We start from the raw sequence: 18,108 nt of genomic DNA on the forward strand, positions 1-18,108 counted from the left end.
GGGATACCATAGTTGACATAGTCAGTCCTCTGTTGCTGAGCATTTAGGGTCTTCCCAACCCATTGCTTTTATGAAGGAGGCTCTAGTAAAAGCCCTGGTTCCATAAGCCACTTGACATGCCTGGAATAACATTACTGGGAGTAGATTTGCTGTGTCTGAGGGTACAGCCGTTGTTATTTTGGTAGACCTTGTCAAATTTCCCTCCATAGCAGTTGCCCCAGACTGCTGTCCCTCCAGCAGGGCGTGAGAGTGCCTGTTGTCCCACACCATGGCTGGGTGTCACCTTTTGGGACCTATGAGGGCTTCGTGAAGAGCAGTGTTCTATAAAAAATTTAATACTAGCTACAATTTGGGGGACCCCTACTATGGGCCAGGCCATGGTCTGGGCTGTCTCATTTAATGTTAACAACATCGAGGGAAGTATCACAGTCATTTGACAGATGAGGAAACTGAGATTCAGAGAGGTTGAGCCATTTATCCAGGTCACCCAGTTAATAAATTGTAGAGGCTGGATTTGAACCCAGGTTTGTCAGATTTGAATACCAGGATGTTTTCATACAGTAAAGCCGTATGTAATGTGAGGTGTCAGTATCCTCAGCTGACACTTGCTTATAGTTTCTGTGTCTCCCAGCAACAGTACCTCTCAGGGGGCTGGTTCATTTGCTCATTCATCAAATATCTGTGGAATTCCTGCACTATACCAAGCTCTGGGGATGCACCTGAGAACAAGATAGACATAGTCCCTGACCTTATGGACCTCATAAAAACAATAAGAAATAATTCTGTAGTGATTTATTGAGGTAGATTGTGATATGACAACAAAGGAGGTGAGGAGGACACTCTATGGGGTGATGTGACCTGATCATGGGGGAGGGGAAGGAGGGCCTTTCTGAGCAAAGGAAGTTTAGACAATAAAGGGTGTGCAGGTTTGAGCCTGGAGAAGTGAGTGGGAAGTATTTCACACAGAGGGCACAGCATGTGCAAAGGTCCTGGGGCAGGAAGGAGTGGGTGGTATTAGAGGAAATGAAGGAAAGTCAGTGAGCTGGCGTGCAGAGTGAAGGGAGGTGAGAGTGTGAGGTTGGGGTTTGGGGATTTATTCTAAGACCTGTGGGGAGCCTTTGAAGTCATTGAAGCAACATCGGCCATAAGCAACACAGGCACCGGGCTATTGGGTTCTTGTCCTAAGCAGCACCTCCATTTCCTTCTCTGTAAGATGGGGATGGCAATGGCACACAGGGCTTTCCAAACATTTTGAATGTTACAGACAGTAGGAAATACTGGTACATTTAGACTCAGTACGAGTACATGTGTAATATACACGCTTCTCCCAAATGCAGTGCACTCTGATATTTTCTGTTCTAATCTATATCATTAAAGGTTTTTGGACAAGATCCCCTAAATTTATTTTAGAAACACCGAGATAATACATGTCAAGTGCCTGCACCTTACTTCGCTCTCAGCGAATGTGCTATCATTCTCCACTCTCATCATTATAAAGATCTCTCTGGCCACAGTTAGAGAATGGATGGGTGAAGTTGAATGACAGTATCTAAATCCTGAGGCTGCTTAAGGACGTTGCCTCTTCATTTCTGTGTTTGTGTCCCAGGGAAGGAGCTCCACGCTGGGCTTCCTGCCTGCAAGGTCTCCTGGGCGGGGTGGGGTAGGGGGGGGGGCGGATGTGTCAGATGGACTTTCTGTCTGGTTTCCCTGGGAACTGGTTTCTCCTCGTTTTCCATTTTCTGGGCGGCCACATCAGACTGAGTACCCAGTTTTCTTTGACTTCTTTGTTATTTACACTCAGAGTGGCTTTTTCCTGGAAGCTTCAGAGTCATTATAAGCCACCCACTTCTTTATTTTAAGTTGTGCCATGGTCCTACTTCCCTTTTCAGAGCTGAGGGTTGGAGCCTTAGTAGAATTCATTTGCATTTTCCACTGAGTGTACCACCTTCTGCCCACTGGCCTGGCCTGTAAGCTGCACCCCCCTCCCCGTGCCCTGGCCCTGGAAGCCGGGAGGAGAAGGCAAGAAACCACATTCTTTTTCTCCAAGAAACACATTCTGGATCGTGTGTGCAGAGGTTTCCAAAGAGACCCCTGTGCAGTGAGCCTGGGAGAGCAAGGCCAGTGACAGCACCCAGTAACCCTCTAACTGCCTCACGCTTCATGGACACAGGACCCCAGCTTTCCAGATTACTGAAGTGAACGCTTCCAGCACCCAAAACTTAACCCCTTAAACCATCTTAGAAGCACATTTTTCTAAATGTTAACCTCATTGGTCCTTCACAAGGGAGTATCTACTGAGACGCTGTGGCTTCTGTAACTCAGAGACTTTAGGCAAAGAAGGTTTTGTGGTGGTGACAATGATGATGGTGGTGGTTGTAGCTGAAGTGTGTCCCCCCCAAATTCATATGTTGAGACCTAGCCCCTAGTACCTTCGAATATGACTGTATTTGGAGATGGGGCCTTTACAGAGGTGATTGAGTTAAAATGAGCTTGTTAGAGTGGGCCCTAATCCAATCTGACTGGTGTCCTCATAAGAAGAGAAGATTTGGACACACAAAGAGACACCAGGGGATGCACATACACAGAGGAAAGGCCACGTGAGGACACAGGGAGAAGGTGGCCATCTGCAAGCCAAGGAGAGAGGCCTCAGGAGAAACCAACCTTGCTGATGCCTTGACCTTGAATGTGTATCTCCTGAACTGCAAGAAACTAAATTTCTGTTGCTTTAACCATCCCATCTGTGGTGTTTGGTTATAGCAGACTGAGCAGGCTAATACAGCAGTGATGGTGGCAGTAATAAAAATAAACAATAGGTAGCATGTATCAAGCACTTGGTGCATACCAAGACTATTTTAAGCCTTACTTGAATCATCTCATCCAGCCCCCCACCAATCCTAAATCGCCTGCCTTGGCTGGAAGTGGTGACATGGGGCCTGGCTCCGGCCCCTTTGCTCTGAACCTCCACTGCACCTGTGGTAGCACCTGCATAGTTCCAGGAGCCATGCCAAGCACCTCGTAGATAATCTTTCTCATCAGCACCACAACTCTCCAAGTTCTCATGTTTTAGAGGTAGAGACTGCAGTTTAGAGTGGTCCAGGGACACAGAGTGAGTATATTCTCTTTTTGTTGGCTGCACTAACAAATTCCCACAACCTTGGTGGCTTCAAACATCAGAACTGTATTCTCTCACAGTTCTGGAGTCAAAAGTCCAGAATCAATGTGTCACAGGGTCACACTCCTTCCAGAGGCTCTAGGGGTGAATCTCTTTTTCTCTTTTTCCCAGTATACCCACTTCTAGCTGCATTGGGAGAATCTATTTCTTTCCTCTCTCAGCTTCCTCTGTTGGCTGCCAGCATTCCTTGGCTTGTGGCTGTATCTCTCCAGTCTCTGACTCCATCTTCACATCTTCTCTGTGTGTATCTGTGTCTTCTCCTCTTCTGTCTCTAGTCTCCTGCATTCCTCTTATCAGGATACATGTCATTGTATTTATGGGCCCACCTGGATAATCCGGGCTAAGCTCCTTCTCTCAAGGTCCTTGACCTAATCACATCTTTTGCCACCTGAGGTAATAGTCACAGGTTCTAAGAACTAAAAAGTGAATATATCTTTGGGGGCCAGTTTTTCTGCCTCATACAGTCAGTGAGTGGCAGAATGAGCATTGATGCCAGGGTTTGTCTGATTCCAAAGCTTCTAGTGACCACTCCTCCTTCAGAACTACAGGCATTCGCATTAATTTTAATGGTATGTTAACTCTTCCATTTAGGGGGTACCATACTTGATTTAACCTGTCCCCTTTGGGTGGATATTTCGGTAGTTTCCAGTTTTTCGTTACTGCAAGGAATGAGCATATCTGCCAGTCTTTGGGGACATGTGACTGTGTCTGTAGGGTGCATTCTTAGAAGTGGAACTGCTGGGCCAAAGGGCTGGTAATTCTTAGCTTGCTTCACTCTGTGACCAACACCCGCCCCCGCTGCAGCCCGGAAAGAACGCTGCAGGAAAGGAGTTGAGAGGCATCATGCCTCAATAAATAGCATCGTGAGTTACCAAAGGCCCTAATGCGCTGTGACCACCATGGGAGGTCAGAGGCCTGGCCTGCTCCCAAGTGGAGTATTTTCCAGATGCTTGTGAGGTCGCCATAAGCTAGAGGAAGTGTTGCTCTGTGTCTACTGCTGTCATTGCTTGGAGATTTAGAAATAACAGCAAGTTATTTTATTTATTTAACAAGCACTTACGAAGCATTTGCTCTTTGCCATGTGCTGTCCTCTCTAAGTGCTTTACAAATATGTACTCATTTTATCCTCATTCAACCCTGAGGTTGTCGTGCTAGCAAGCTCATGTCGTGCAGGGGGAAATGGAGCCTCAGAGAGGTCAAGAAACTTGCCAGGGTCGCGCAGGGAGTAAGGGGTGGGGTGTCTAACTAAGGCAGTCACGCTTTCTCTTTTCATTTTCTCTCCTCGTTCTCCTCTTGTCGGCACCAAACGTGGTCTTAGAGTTCCTTATGCCTGTTTATCTCCTGGGCGTGAGATTTGAACTTTGATAAGAAATCTTGTGACTAGATGTTCCTGACTAACTTGGTAGCTTCGATGCTGATTTTCTGGCTGCGTTTGGTAGCCTGGCAAAGTGGGAATGAGCTGTAGAATTAGGCCATTTGTCAGCCGGAGATTTGCCGCTTATTAGCTGTGTGACTTAACTGGCCGGTTCCTTAACTTCTCTGATCTTCAGATGGGGTTTTATGAGTTTCCCTACCGCGACAGTGCTTGTCATCACGTCAGGCAGGCAGTGGTGCCTTATTAGCTGCTGTCCTGTCCTTCTTTTTTATCTTGAGCACTGCGCTTAGGCTTGAGGTAACAGAGGTAAGTCCCCATGCCCATCTTCAAGGAGTTTACAGATGGCCTAGGTGGGAGTCAGGGAACCTGAGTTCTAGCCAGTCCTGGCTCTCTCCTACCTCAGACACATTGGATGTTTCCCTGCTCCTCTGGGCCTCACTTTTGTCACCTGTAAATGGGGGCCTGGACTGGCTTCACCCCAAAGCCCCATCCGTCTTGTCACTTTCTGATCTGTCCTATCTAGGTCAGGACAAGCCCACGTCTGAGGAGCCGGCACCGTGGCAGGTGGATGCAGGGTGTGTCAGCTTTTCCCTTTAGACCACTCTCGCCACCATGCCCAGCAGCTTCCTCTGCGTGCTCTGGGGAGTCCTCTTGGCTCCGTCCACAAGTGAGAATGGTAGAGACCCAGGCAGCTTTGGATTGTCTGTATCTGAGGGTGGCATGGGTCTGCCCATGCGTCTTGCTGGACGCACACACGGCTTGGAGCAGGAGGCCTGGTGGGGGGCGCTAACTGAGAAGTTGGGCGGGGCCGGGGTGGGGACAGGAGCCCACCCTGGGATCCTCCGTGTCGCCCGGCCTCCTGGAGAAGTGGTGTTTCAGCAGGAAGCCGGAAGCTGAACACCTGATCGATCCGTTCTGCTCACCTTTCTACTTCCCTGTACAAGTGCCCCTGAGTGGGCGGCAACTGCATCACCTGGAGTTTAGGATGCTCATAAAAGGAGTTAATAGCCCGTAATTACACAGATGAATTGCACTTAGCAGGCCCATTTAAAGAAGGGCGGTGAAACAGAGCCTCTCTTAGTAGTGTGACCTTTACTGGGCAAATCAAATCCCAAAGCTAGCTAGTTTCAGGCTTCCCAAGGGGCTTCTGGGGTTGTATGACTTCCTTGCCTCACTCATTGATTTGCACAGATCTTTCCACCTTCCAGGGGCACTTGTGGAAGTATTGAGACCCTCTGAAACTGAGTGGGCTTGTTACAACTTCCCCAGCATTTACTGGTAAAGTTTAGTCACTATTTGCTCAGTCTGAGAATGGGTCGAAGGGCAGGAGATTGTAAAAGAAAATGGGACACAAGTCTGCTTTCCTTTAAAAAAATGTGAGAGGTGGGCCGAGTCATTGCTTTTTTGGCTCCTGGCTTTACAAGTTCACTGTCACTGTGCCCATTGTCTGCAGACAGTGTTAGCAGCGCCCGCACCCTCTGGATGGACGGCCTCAGTGCCCGTCTAGCAGCCTCACTCCCCTTCTGACCAGAGCAGCGTGTTTCCTTAGAAGGAGGCACCTCGGTTCCTCCTTCTCCTGACGCTGCAGCTGGCCCTGCAAAACTTACTCCTCCTGCCAACCTGAAAGTTGGCATTTATGGCTGGAAAGTCGTCTTCTTTCAGCATTGTTTTCGGGGTCATAGCAGAGTAAGCTGGTGAGAGAGGTGCCAGTGAGAATACTTCTGGGCTAAACCTTAAAGCCTTGGAAGGAAAAAGTAACTATGACCTTTGGTGGTTTCCTTCTGTCCTTCACTCTGACCAGTTTCAAAACTCACTTTAAGTCGTCAGTTTGGACTTGAGGCTCACTAAAGATTAAAAGACTGAAATGACAGGTTCAAAAGTGCCGAGGAAAGAAAGAGGTGAGTCTGAACAGAGACAGCTGATGCTTGAGAGCCTTGGCTCTGCTGTTCTGCTGGGCATGTCACACCATCTCATTTCCTCTCTCATCAGTCCTGGGAAGTTGGCAGTGCTAACAGGTGTGGACTCTCAGACTTAATGAGCTCAGAGTCACACAACTTGGGAGTGGCCTTGTTAAGACTCAAACCCAGATTCACTCAAAGTCTCTGCCATTAACCATGAAGCCTTAAAGGTTTCCAGGAGACAGTATCCTTGAACCCAACCCTTCAGGGTAGATTAGATTTAGACAAGCAGAGAGGAAGAGGGAGGGGGTTCTGGGCAAGGGAAACGGTAGATACAATCAAAAGCCTGGGAGGGAGTCAGCCTGGCATGGAGCATTGCCGGCCAGTTGTAAGCTCCATGGGGCAGGGACCACATTCTCCAGGGCCACCATTGTATCCCCAGTACCTGAGTGCCTGGAGCATAGTAGGTGCTCAATAAATATTTATTGTGTGAACAAATACATGACCAGTCATCTTCCCATACACCATGAGCCTCTGGAAGGCAGGGACTAGGTCTTAGAAATCTTCGGATGCTCCACAGCTCACATGGTTAATAAATAGTAAGCAATAAATATGTTCTGATGGAATGAACAGCAGGTAAGAGAGGGTGAGGAGATGAGCCTGAGTGAAATGGCACTGACGCTTTGGGAAATACTGAGCGATACGCATGGGCTGCCGTGGTCAGGGCGTGTCACAGACGGTCTTCAGTGCCAGGACAAGAGCTCTTGTGTTCTCCATTTTTTAAAAAGCCATATCTTAACACACAGCGTCGTGGGGTCTACAGAAACCCAGCCAGCACCCAAACTCTGATGAGCGTGCACGGGAACCACAGTCAAGTACAGCTTAGAAATCACTTTTCTGTAGGACTGGCCTCAACCCACTGTCGCTGGCTTCCCATTTTGGGAAGTGACCACACTGTTATAACTAACAAGGGGCCTGTAAACACTTGTGAATGGGACCCTGCAGGGTATAGATAGTGCTGTGGGGTCCTGGAATTGTTTTTAGGGTAGTTTGGCCAGGAAGCCCCAGCCAACTTCCTCCAAGATGGGGTCTGCTCAGCCTAGGCGTTTTTCAACAAAAGCTGCCCTCTCTTTTCAGGTGTTGGCTAACGTTGTGGTTTTGAGAAAGCCTGAGGGCCAGAAAGCAGTCCTGGGAGAAGCCCTCTGGGTGGGCAGTCGGAACCTTCAGGTCCAGAGGAGAAGCCGTCCTCTCACCTGGACTTATGACCCGAGGCTTCGCCCCCAGCCTGCCTGTTGAGTTCCCCAAGATGGGCTCTTTCCGCAGGCCCAGACCGCGCTTCATGAGCTCCCCGGCGCTCAGCGACCTGCCCCGCTTCCAGGCAGCCCGCCAGGCTCTGCAGCTGAGCTCCAACTCGGCCTGGAACAGGTACAGGAGGCACGGGTGGGCAGAGGGGCACCGCCAGCACCAGAGCAGGGCCAGGGGCTGGCTGAGCTTCAGCATCTCCTGAGATCTCAGCTCCAGAAGGTCGTGAGTATAGGGGTGATTGATGAAGAGAGTGCTTTTCCCTACAGCAACTGTATCCGTTAGCTTTCCTTTTTTTAAAAATATTTTTTTTCTTTTTTTAATTGAAGTATAGTTGATTTACAATGTTGTGTTAGTTTCAGGTGCACAGCATAGTGATTCAGTTATTTTTTTTCTGATTGTGTTCCATTATAGGTTATTCCAAGATATTGAATATAGTTCCCTGTGCTGTACAGTAAATCCTTGTTGCTTATTTATTTTATGTATAGGAGTTTGTGAATCCCATACTCCTAATTTGTCCCTCTCCCCCTCCCTCTCCCCAGCTTTCCTTGTTTTAGTAGAGGGAAAGCGGACCACTGGGAGCCTCTGGGCTCTCGGAGTCGGTTAACCAGCCCGGGACAGTTGGATGTGAACTTACAGTTACCGTTCATGCCCATCAGTCACACGTCAATTGTAAGAGGACCCGGGGGTGGGAACATATAAGTAACCTCAAGTCACCTGTTACCTATTTGGAGAGCTAAGACAGCATCTGTGAAAAGCTAACTAAGCAGCATAAACCAGGGGTGACCCATACCTGGGAGCCACAGGTGGCTGGGAGAGGAGACACTTAGCCTTTGTAAGGCGCCCAGCTGAACTTTTGTGCATCCAGCACTGAGTAGAGACTGAATCCGTTCTATGTCTCGCCCTTCTCTGAGCTGTTTTTCAAATCTGTGTGGTTCCTCTTTGGATAAATCAATGCATCATTATTTTAAAGCATTATGGAATTCTTTGTCATTTGGATCATTATGGATTTTTTCAATGAATGCCCAACCCTTATGATGGGGAGGGAGGGGGTGTCCGAAATGTTTTGATGTTAAATGGAGGCTTGTTCATTTAAAAAGGCCTGGAACCCTTGGTAAAGACAAGCTTGTGATTAACTCCTTGCTGAAATGTTGGGCTGGGGTCCAGAGAAAGTGGAGTCAAGACTTACCTGGGCCCCTCAATGGATTAACTCTTCTGCCTAGACAGTGGCAGGAGTGGGAGTGGAAGGGGAAGTGAGGCCAGCCCCGCTGGAGTTCTTCCCAGAGGGTACTATTAAAAGGCAAGGACAATTAAAATCCATATTTGAACAATTTTTTAAATTAAAAATTAAAAAAAGGCAAGGAATTATCCTTTCCTATTGGCCCTGGGTGTCCAGGCTGCCCTGTGAAGACAGGTCTCCTAAGTGAAAGAACCCCAGACCTGGGTCAGCTCCTGCTTGCAGGTAATGCCACTGGGGATTCTTTCAGGCCCAGCGGTGGTGGCCACGCACTTTCCTGAGAGCAGATCCCACTGCCTGCCCTTCATTAAGGCTGCTCCCCAGCAGGGCTGCCAACTTGTGAGAAAGTGCGGGGGGAGAGGGCCTACTTTTGGGTCTTCCTGGCCTCAGTCTCCCTTCCTCTCCAAGGACCCTCAGATGGACGTGACGGATAGAAAATGTGGCCGTGTTTGTGCCACAGGCTTCCCGGCCCTTCTACCCACCTTCAGCTCTGAGCTGCTTGTGGAAATGGCCCCGGGGAGACAGATCCACTCACCAGGGGTCGTTTCTATTTCCCTGCAGTGTCCAGACTGCCGTGATCAATGTCTTTAAAGGGGGCGGCTTGCAAAGCAATGAGCTCTACACACTGAACGAAAACATCAGGTATGTGGCTGGCCAGGCCGGGACCCTCCCACCATGGGCCTGAGCTGGGGTGGAAGGGGCTACCCCACCCCCAGGAGCTTTACCTTAAGTTCTGTTTTCTGCTTGGTTCCTATTGCTGCTTCTGTTGGCTTTAATGAGACTCTTGTAACTGTTAAGTTCTGGGGCCCTGATCTGTCTAGACTTCTGCTCCAGAGAGGGCTCGTCCATTTGTCCATGTATATAATGTATGTTTGGGTCACTGGGGTGCAGGGGGTAGAGGGTTGACATCTGGTAGCTGCCATTTATTCTGTAAACATTTCTTGTGCCCCGCTTGATTATTAGGTGCCGTATTAGGCAAGGATGGCCTAGCAGTTGGTAGCAGACTGCTTAGGATTTTATTACTATTCTTCCTTTTACTAAGTAGCTTGTCAACTTCTTTGTGCCTTGGTTTCCTCTTCTGTGAAACAGAGATAGGAAATGCACCTACTTCCAATGCACAAGATTCTTGTGAGTTATTGAGTTACTACATAAATAGTCTGTAAGAACAGGGTTGGAACACACCAAGTATTTGGTACTTGGAGCTCTTATCATCATCGTTACTGTCGTTGCTGTTAGGTTTTGGTGATGAAACCCTCAATAAGACATGGTCCTTGAGGAGTTTAATGTCTTCGAGAATCTTCCCAGTAGTGTCCACTACTTGTTCATTCATTCGTCAAATATATGAGTGCCTCCCTATTAGCCAGGCACTGGAAAGAACAATGAGCAAAGACGGATGTGGCCCCTGCTCTCCTGCAATTTATATTCAGTTGAGGAGATAATCATTAGTCAACTGATCACACATGTAAAAATGTAATAATGCACCTGTGACGGCTACTACAACACAGCTGATGTGATGAAAGTGTATGTTAGTAGGACTTGATCTTGCCAAGGAGGCCAGGAATGGCGATGTGACACTTGTGCTGTCATCCGAAGGATCGGTGGGAATTAACTAGATGAAGAGGGCTCCAGGTGGGGGCAACTGCACGTGCAAAGGTCCAGTGGTAGCAATGAGCAAGGAACTGAAAGAAGGCCCACATGCGCAGAGTACTGGAGGTTGGGTGGTGGTGCGGTTGGGTTTGTGTTTTGGTGAAATGAGGGCAGAGAGGCAAGCAGGACCCAGAGCCCCGAGGTCTCCCGGGACAGGAGGTTGAACATCAGGTCTTTTAATGCCCTGGTGTTCATTCCTCTTGGGTGTGTTAAGTGCAGAACATCAAGGGTGAAGACCCAACCCTGGAATGGGCAGAACGTTAAACAAGGCCATTATTCAGGTCTTGTTTACATTTAGTTAAGACCTGTGTCAAGGGGCAGTGAGGTGTTTTAAGAGCTCTGCTTTCATTAAAACCTTTAGAGCTCGGGAGAAAACAGAGTTGTGTTAAATTTCTAGCCAGGCACTTGAATTTCACCTAATAATTACACAAATATGGAAAAAGACAATAGAGATCATCTCACCCAAGCCCTCCTTTTACAGAGGAGGAAACTGAGGCCCTGAGATGTTGAGTGACAAGGACAAAGCTGGGTCGGCCAACCTCCCAGCTTGCAAGAGCTGAATCTTACTCCAAGAACTAAGATCTCGGTCTCTTCCGTGAACGTTCCTTAGCTCACAATAGATGTATAAATAAATAAAACGGTGACTCAGGAACATGCTAATTGTTCCTCACATCAGGGGACTGATCCTGAAATTGTACTTAAAACCTTTGTGGGCAGCTAGGAAAAATACGGGCCACGCTAGATTTCAACAGCCCTGTTAACCCCGGGCTGCTCACTCAGAAGTCCGCAGGTACCCAGCAGGTCTAAGTGGGTGAAGCCAGCCTGGAGAGTGGAGATGAGAGCTCACCCTCTGTCCAAGGGGATCCCTCCCGCCCGGAACAATGCAGGTCCAGTGACATACCATCTTATTTCTCAAGAAGAACCAGAAATTGAGATTTTTATGTGAAATTTTCTGTCTTTTAAATGTTGATAAGTAATCCAAATGTCCCCAAACATTGGTACAGGCCAAACAAAACACATCTGTGGGCTGAATTTGACCAACGGGCTGCCCATTTATGAGATCAGCCATAGCATACATGGGGCGGCATCGCTGATGGGGTGTCGTGTCCCACATTCTAGCGCTAAGGACACCCAAGTGGGGGAGAAGGGAGCTGACTTGGATGGAGGTGCCAGGAAAAGTGCCAGGCACCTTTCACATACATCATATTCAACCCTCCTCACAGTCCTGAGAGACAATCATTGTTCTCAGTGCATAGTTTATCCACAAAATGATGGGCAAGAGAAACAAAATAGCTTGTCCAAGGTCACGCATCTATGAATGATAGAGTCAGGATGTGAACCCCTGTCTGACGTAGACACCTATGTTAGTTTGCTCAGGCTGCCGAATGGTTTTTGTAACCATAGACTGGGAGGCTTAAACGATAGATGTTTATTTCTCACTGTTCTGGAAACTGGGAAGTCCAAGGTCAAGGTGCTGGCAGATTAGGTTCCTGGTGAGAGCGCTCTTCCTGGCCGCCATCTTGCTGTGTCCTCGCACGGCCTCTTTGTGTACAGGACGGGGAGAGAGCAAGCTCTCTGGTGTCCCTTCATAAGAAGGGCTAATCCCAACATGAGTGTTGAGAGGGGGCCTACCTTCATGACCTCATCAGAACCTAATTACTTCCCAAAGGCCCCATCTCCAAATAGTGTTACATTGTGGGTGTAGGGCTTCAACATATGAATTTGGGGGGTGAGGGGACACAATTCAGTCCCCAGTGGAATCTGTGCTCTTTGCACTATATCGTAGTGTCAGAGAGGGAGGTTCTAGGCTGGAAGAAGTGTCAAGCCAATGGTCTTGATCTTTCTTTCTGCCATTGTTCCTTTCCCAAGGCCTCCGGGACTCCATCTCTACCATGTGCTGTGATTCTTAACACCCCTCCAAGGATCACAGCACTCCTCCAACACTCCTTTCCAGTATTGGGTTTAGCGGGGGCTGTTGGATGTTCCTCTCTATGTTTTGAGCAATTTTCAGGCTAGTGAGAAACACATATGGTTGGGGTTTGAAACTAATTGCCCGGTTGTGAATTGAACCCAGAATAACTCAAAGCTGTCAAAAACCAGAGCTTCGATGACCATGTCCTGGACCGTCTACCCTCTGTCCTTCTTTAGGATGGTGGTTAGAACAGAGATGGGCTTTCCCAGCCCAGACACTCAGAGTATAACTGAGAACATGAAACACGTCCCAGGCATATGTATGACCTGGTCGTCCCAAGTTAAATAAAGTGAACCCATGTCTGCAAGAGCCAACATGGAAATAAACACAGCTGCCTTTATTTTAGTAATTAAAACACCAAAACAGACATACTACTCTCTGGTTACATTTAAATAGACAGGTTTTGGTTTTTCTTCACTCTCTTTTTTCTGTGAAAAGACCTTTTCGCAGAACACAACGGCAAACTCACCAGCGTTGAGGCCCAACCAGGTGGGGTGAGGGGCAGAGGCAGTAGGGATGAGGGAAGAAGATGCCAAAGGAGAGAAGGCTATTAATCTCAAGCCCATTTTTCAATCAATTATGACAGTTCTATGTGCAAGAAGATCCCTGCCAGATTCAAGAGAATAGTTTAACTTCTTAAGAGAGTAGCTTTTGGATTCAGAGAGACTAGGGCTCAAGATTAGACCAGCTGTGTGACATGGGCAAGTTACTTCATTTATCAATCTCTGTTTTTTCTTTTATGAAATGGGGATAATAATAACATGAACCTCATAGTGGTTGGGAGGTCTAAGATAATGCTAAAAATGTCATTATTACAAGATCCGGTGCCGAATAGATGTTAGCCATTATTATTCCTATTGTGAAAATTGAGCAATAATAAAGTGATAAATGCTGGCTGAGTACCATGCGTGAGAGCACAGGGCAGTGTGATGAATTGCCCCATGAACAGTACTGTATACAAAGTTCTCTAGCTGTTTGGATGAGGTGAGCTGACTTTGAACTAGAGAGGTCCGGGACAGGCCCTTCCAAGAATGTGCTGGCCTGGAAGTGTGGGTGAGGCTAAGTTCTTACAAGGAGAGCCAGCTGTTTCTCCTTTCTGCAGAGGAAAGAACAAGAGGAAATGACTCTCTCAGTTCTTCATTCTACTCCAGCCAAACAGTAATAAACTTTGATGGATTATCCAAGTCCAATGTCAAAGCCTAAATCAGCTTTCCCCGGTCACACCAGCCAGCCCTGGCCATCTTTCTAACTGTGGAGTTAGTTAGTGAGTTCCCTGGGAAATGTGAATTCGTGTAAATACTAGTCAATGCAAAGGATGACCAGGAAAGTAAGTTTTATATAACTGGGTCCTGAAATGCAGTCGTTACAAACAATTGATCTTTTCTTCTAAGACGTGTCTCCACATCTTGAAAATGAACTTCAGTTTAAACTTAAGCAGATAGACTTTGGGGTATCTCTGAGGAAGAGCTCTGGACTAAGGATGGTCAACTTCTAAAACACATTACTAGATCAAGAGAAGGATGAAGAGACCTTTTTTTTTTTTTGAAAAAAAGACTGGAAAGTGTCCAGCCATAGTTTGCATTTTTATTGAAATGAAAATTATTGGAGGTACAGAGGTAATGCCTTTCCATGCACTTGTGTCCACATTAATTAGCAACTTAAAGGATACAAGATGCTTGTGTATATTATGTGTTTTAGAAAACAAGAAGACTCCTTATATAGTGTTACTCAAGCTAACAATGGAAATGTGGTTCTCACGCTACCCATTATTATTGCCAAGAACAGATATGCTTCTGAACACAACCCTGGAAGTGATGGTCTAATCTCACTGGTATATTTATATAGCTGTTGAAAGAACATAACAGAGTATGCTATTGATACATTGTCCACACCCTATGGATGGAGCTACGAGTCCTTCACTATCACCTTTGCTGTTAATTGCACATATTTCTGGATCACCAAATTTACACAAAGGTTTTTTACAAAAATAATAAATTAAACAGGTTAAAAATATAAGGACATTTATGATAACATGCATGGTAATTATGGTAAAATTAGCAGTCTGAAATTTCATGCTTTTTCTTAAATATTAATTTAAAAACAACTTTTGCTCACAGTGAGCCAGTTTACCTCCTGATGCAGAAGCCAGGATATAGGATTTTTGTCATCTAACTCCACATGATCTTAACCCCATTTCTCATTAGCATTTATTTCCTCATTAGTTTTTTTTTTTGAATTTTATTTTATTTATTTTTTTATACAGCAGGTTCTCATTAGTCATCAGTTTTATCCACATCAGTGTATACATGTCAGTCCCAATCGCCCAATTCATCCCACCCCCACCCCCACCCCCCACCACTTTCCCCTCTTGGTGTCCATACGTTTGTTCTCTACATCTGTGTCTCAATTTCTGCCCTGCAAACCAGTTCATCTGTACCATTTTTCTAGGGTCCACATATATGCGTTAATATACGATATTTGTTTTTCTCTTTTTGACTTACTTCACTCTGTATGACAGTCTCTAGATCCATCCATGTCTCAACAAATGACCCAATTTCGTTCCTTTTTATGGCTGAGTAATATTCCATTGTATACATGTACCACATCTTCTTTATCCATTCATCTGTCGATGGGCATTTAGGTTGCTTCCATGACCTGGCTATTGTAAATAGTGCTGCAATGAACATTGGGGTACATGTGTCTTTTTGAATTATGGTTTTCTCTGGGTATATGCCCAGTAGTGGGATTGCTGGGTCATATGGTAGTTCTATTTTTAGTTTTTTAAGGAACCTCCATACAGTTCTCCATAGTGGCTGTATCAATTTACATTCCCACCAACAGTGCAAGAGGGTTCCCTTTTCTCCACACCCTCTCCAGCATATGTTGTTTGTAGAGTTTCTGATGATGCCCATTCTAACTAGTGTGAGGTGATACCTCATTGTAGTTTTGATTTGCATTTCTCTAATAATTAGTGATGTTGAACAGCTTTTCATGTGCTTCTTGGTCATCTGTATGTCTTAGGTGGAGAAATGTCTATTTAGGTGCGGAGACCTTTTAAGAACAAATTCATCAGGAATGTCACACCTCAATCAAGTGGCCAATTTTCCCCAAATTAAAGTCAGGGCTCATGGTCTGTCAATATGAAGACCATAAATCAAGATCTTTTCTATTGAAAATGACCCCTCAGAATAGACATATTCTAGTGAACTCCCTCGTCATCACAGTCTACAATTCTGCCTGCCCTGAGTGTCCGTCTGCACTGGTGTGGGCTGGACCTGAGTGTCTTCTTGGTTTAAATTCTCTATGGGGCATCGATGTGGTTTTGAACGCCCCTCTCCAGCCTCAATTCTAATGTGGCTGCATTTTGGCAGTGGGCACAAGTCTCTGTTAGAGGTTTGGGTTTCATGAGCTTTCCCAGGAACAAGAGTGGCCAAACTCTGACACAGAAGCATGCTCTTGCTAAACATGCCTTTCGGCAACTATTCCACTGATGATAGAAAGTTAGGAAAGCATGAGAAAGCTATGATTTATTTGTACTGGTTCTTATAAGAACCTATGCAAGTAGTTTCTTTAAAGTGCTTTCACTTTTTGGTTGGCTGGTGGGAGTGGGGGGGTACGTGTAGAGGGAGGGGTCATTGATGCTTTTCTTCATTTAATCAGTGAATATTTGTGGACTCTGCCAGGTACTGGGCCAGGTTCTGGGGCAGCCATTGAGGTGGGTTGTTCTTGCTCTTGGGGAACTTACGGCAGAGTGAGAGTTGGGACTGAATAGGCAGTTATCATAGGATGTTCTAAATGGGGTGGTGGCAGAACCCAGAGTGCTGGGGAGTGTGAGGGGCTGGGCACAGGATTAAATTTGGGAGAAAGCCATGCCTCCTTTGAAATCTGCAGGATGAACAGGGCAAGTGAGGATATAAAAATCTTGCCACTACTCTCTCCATACCCTTTCACCCCTCCTTCTTCCTGGGGGGGATTTTTTTTTTTTTTTTTTCTCAGCAGAAATAAATGCTCAGAGATGAGGTTTCCGGAAACCAGAGATGAGTTATCTGCAGCTGGCCTGAGGCAGGAAACTCGCATTTTCCTTCTCTCTCCAACCACCCTGCTTCTGTTCTTGTTGGGAGGGAGGTGTCATGAAGGAAACCCCAGAGATTTTCAAGGAAAGAGGAGATTGCAAGAATCGAGCTTGGTCTCTGACAGGTCGGAGTTGAAACATCCTGGTTCTGAGTCAGTTGGCTGTCTGAGGCCCGGAAGGGAGCTCCACCTCAGATGCTTCCAGCTCCGTGAGGGTGTCTGTTGACTGTACTGGGACCCACAGCTGCGGGCAGAGCTGGGAGGGGAGGAGAGGAGAGGAGAGCCCGGATGGAGCCCACAGGCTGGCAGAAGGGACCAGTCTGAGTCAAGATTCTATGAGGTAATAATAACAGTAGACGTTAGCAGAACATTTATTTAGTGCATGCCAGGCTCTGTGTGTTAACTCTTGTAAAACTCACTACGCCCCTGTGAGCCGGGTGCCACTGTATCCCTATCTTACAGATGAGGAAATAGAGGCACAGAGGACTGGAATAACTTGCCCAGAGTCGCAGAGCTAGTTAGTAGCTGACCTGGGACTTGAACTTGAGCCTCTCGTGTTCCTCAACACACAGTAAGTGGGCTGCAAGAGGTACATGCCTGGCATTGTCCAGATTTAGGCCTGATGCTCCTGGATGTAGATTCATGAGCAGATCATCAAATGAGTGGGGCACTGTCTTCTGAGGACCCTCGTTTGGGAGGCCTGCGAGCGGGATCTTCTCTTTTCGGCCCAGGCCGCTCTGCCTGGCCGTGTGTTGATACCTTGTGTCTGCTCTAGTTGAGAAACAAACTCATCTTTGGGGGCAGGAAGCAGAGTTGAAGGGAAGTAGCGAATCAGAAACCTCCAGGGTTGGCCCATGAGGGGGTTGGCCTGCACAGTGTTTGGAAATATGGACATCCCACCTAAAGATCCAGGCCTCTCTGGAAGGTTTACATCGGGCAACGCTGCATGTGGAAGTGGTCAGTGGGAGCGAGGCCTGGCTGCTGGCTTCGGTGGAGTTTGCTGCAGCCCCACTGTCTGTGCCCGTCTGCTTGCCTCACTCACCTTACCTGCCTGCCCCTGTGGGGATGGGGGTAGCACTGCCTGATGTTCAGGTGGGCCTCTGTTTGAGTTGGGATCTGCCTGTGTGTGGCCTCAGGGAAGGCTCTGAGCATCAGTTGCCTCATCTGCAAAATAAATTCCTACCTTAGAGGTTACTGGAGAATTCAAGATGCTTTGTGCCATCCGCTTAGCATAGTACATGCGACATAATTAGGAACTCTGGAAATGCTTTTTGTTGGTTTTCTCCATCTTTTTCACTGTCCCCACTGCCACCCGCTGGGGTGCAGAAAACAGAGAGGTGTGAGAATCCTAGAATTTCATCTGAGTTATGCACACAACCTCCGATGGGCCCCCATAGAATGGGCCAGCAGAGGAAAGGGATGTTTCCCTGTGTT

The 18,108-nt window shown here is 47.0% G+C and overlaps 1 protein-coding gene across 7 annotated transcripts in view; it reads left to right on the forward strand.

Annotated features, from left to right (window-relative positions):
• Positions 1–18,108, forward strand: part of PRR5L (proline rich 5 like) — a 128,188-nt gene that overhangs the window by 65,779 nt on the left and 44,301 nt on the right. For 4 of the 7 annotated variants that reach the window (XM_059931404.1, XM_059931403.1, XM_059931406.1 and 1 more), the window contains exons 2-3: positions 7,583–7,870; positions 9,546–9,626. In XM_059931404.1, the coding sequence (XP_059787387.1) occupies positions 7,707–7,870; positions 9,546–9,626 (245 nt within the window). In that variant the 5' untranslated portion in view covers positions 7,583–7,706. The remainder of the gene's footprint in view (positions 1–7,582; positions 7,871–9,545; positions 9,627–18,108) is intronic. The other 3 variants (XM_059931409.1, XM_059931408.1, XM_059931407.1) reach the window with 1 other exon arrangement.

The sequence above is a fragment of the Balaenoptera ricei genome, chromosome 8, assembly GCF_028023285.1.
Source record: "Balaenoptera ricei isolate mBalRic1 chromosome 8, mBalRic1.hap2, whole genome shotgun sequence".
NCBI lineage: Eukaryota > Metazoa > Chordata > Mammalia > Artiodactyla > Balaenopteridae > Balaenoptera > Balaenoptera ricei.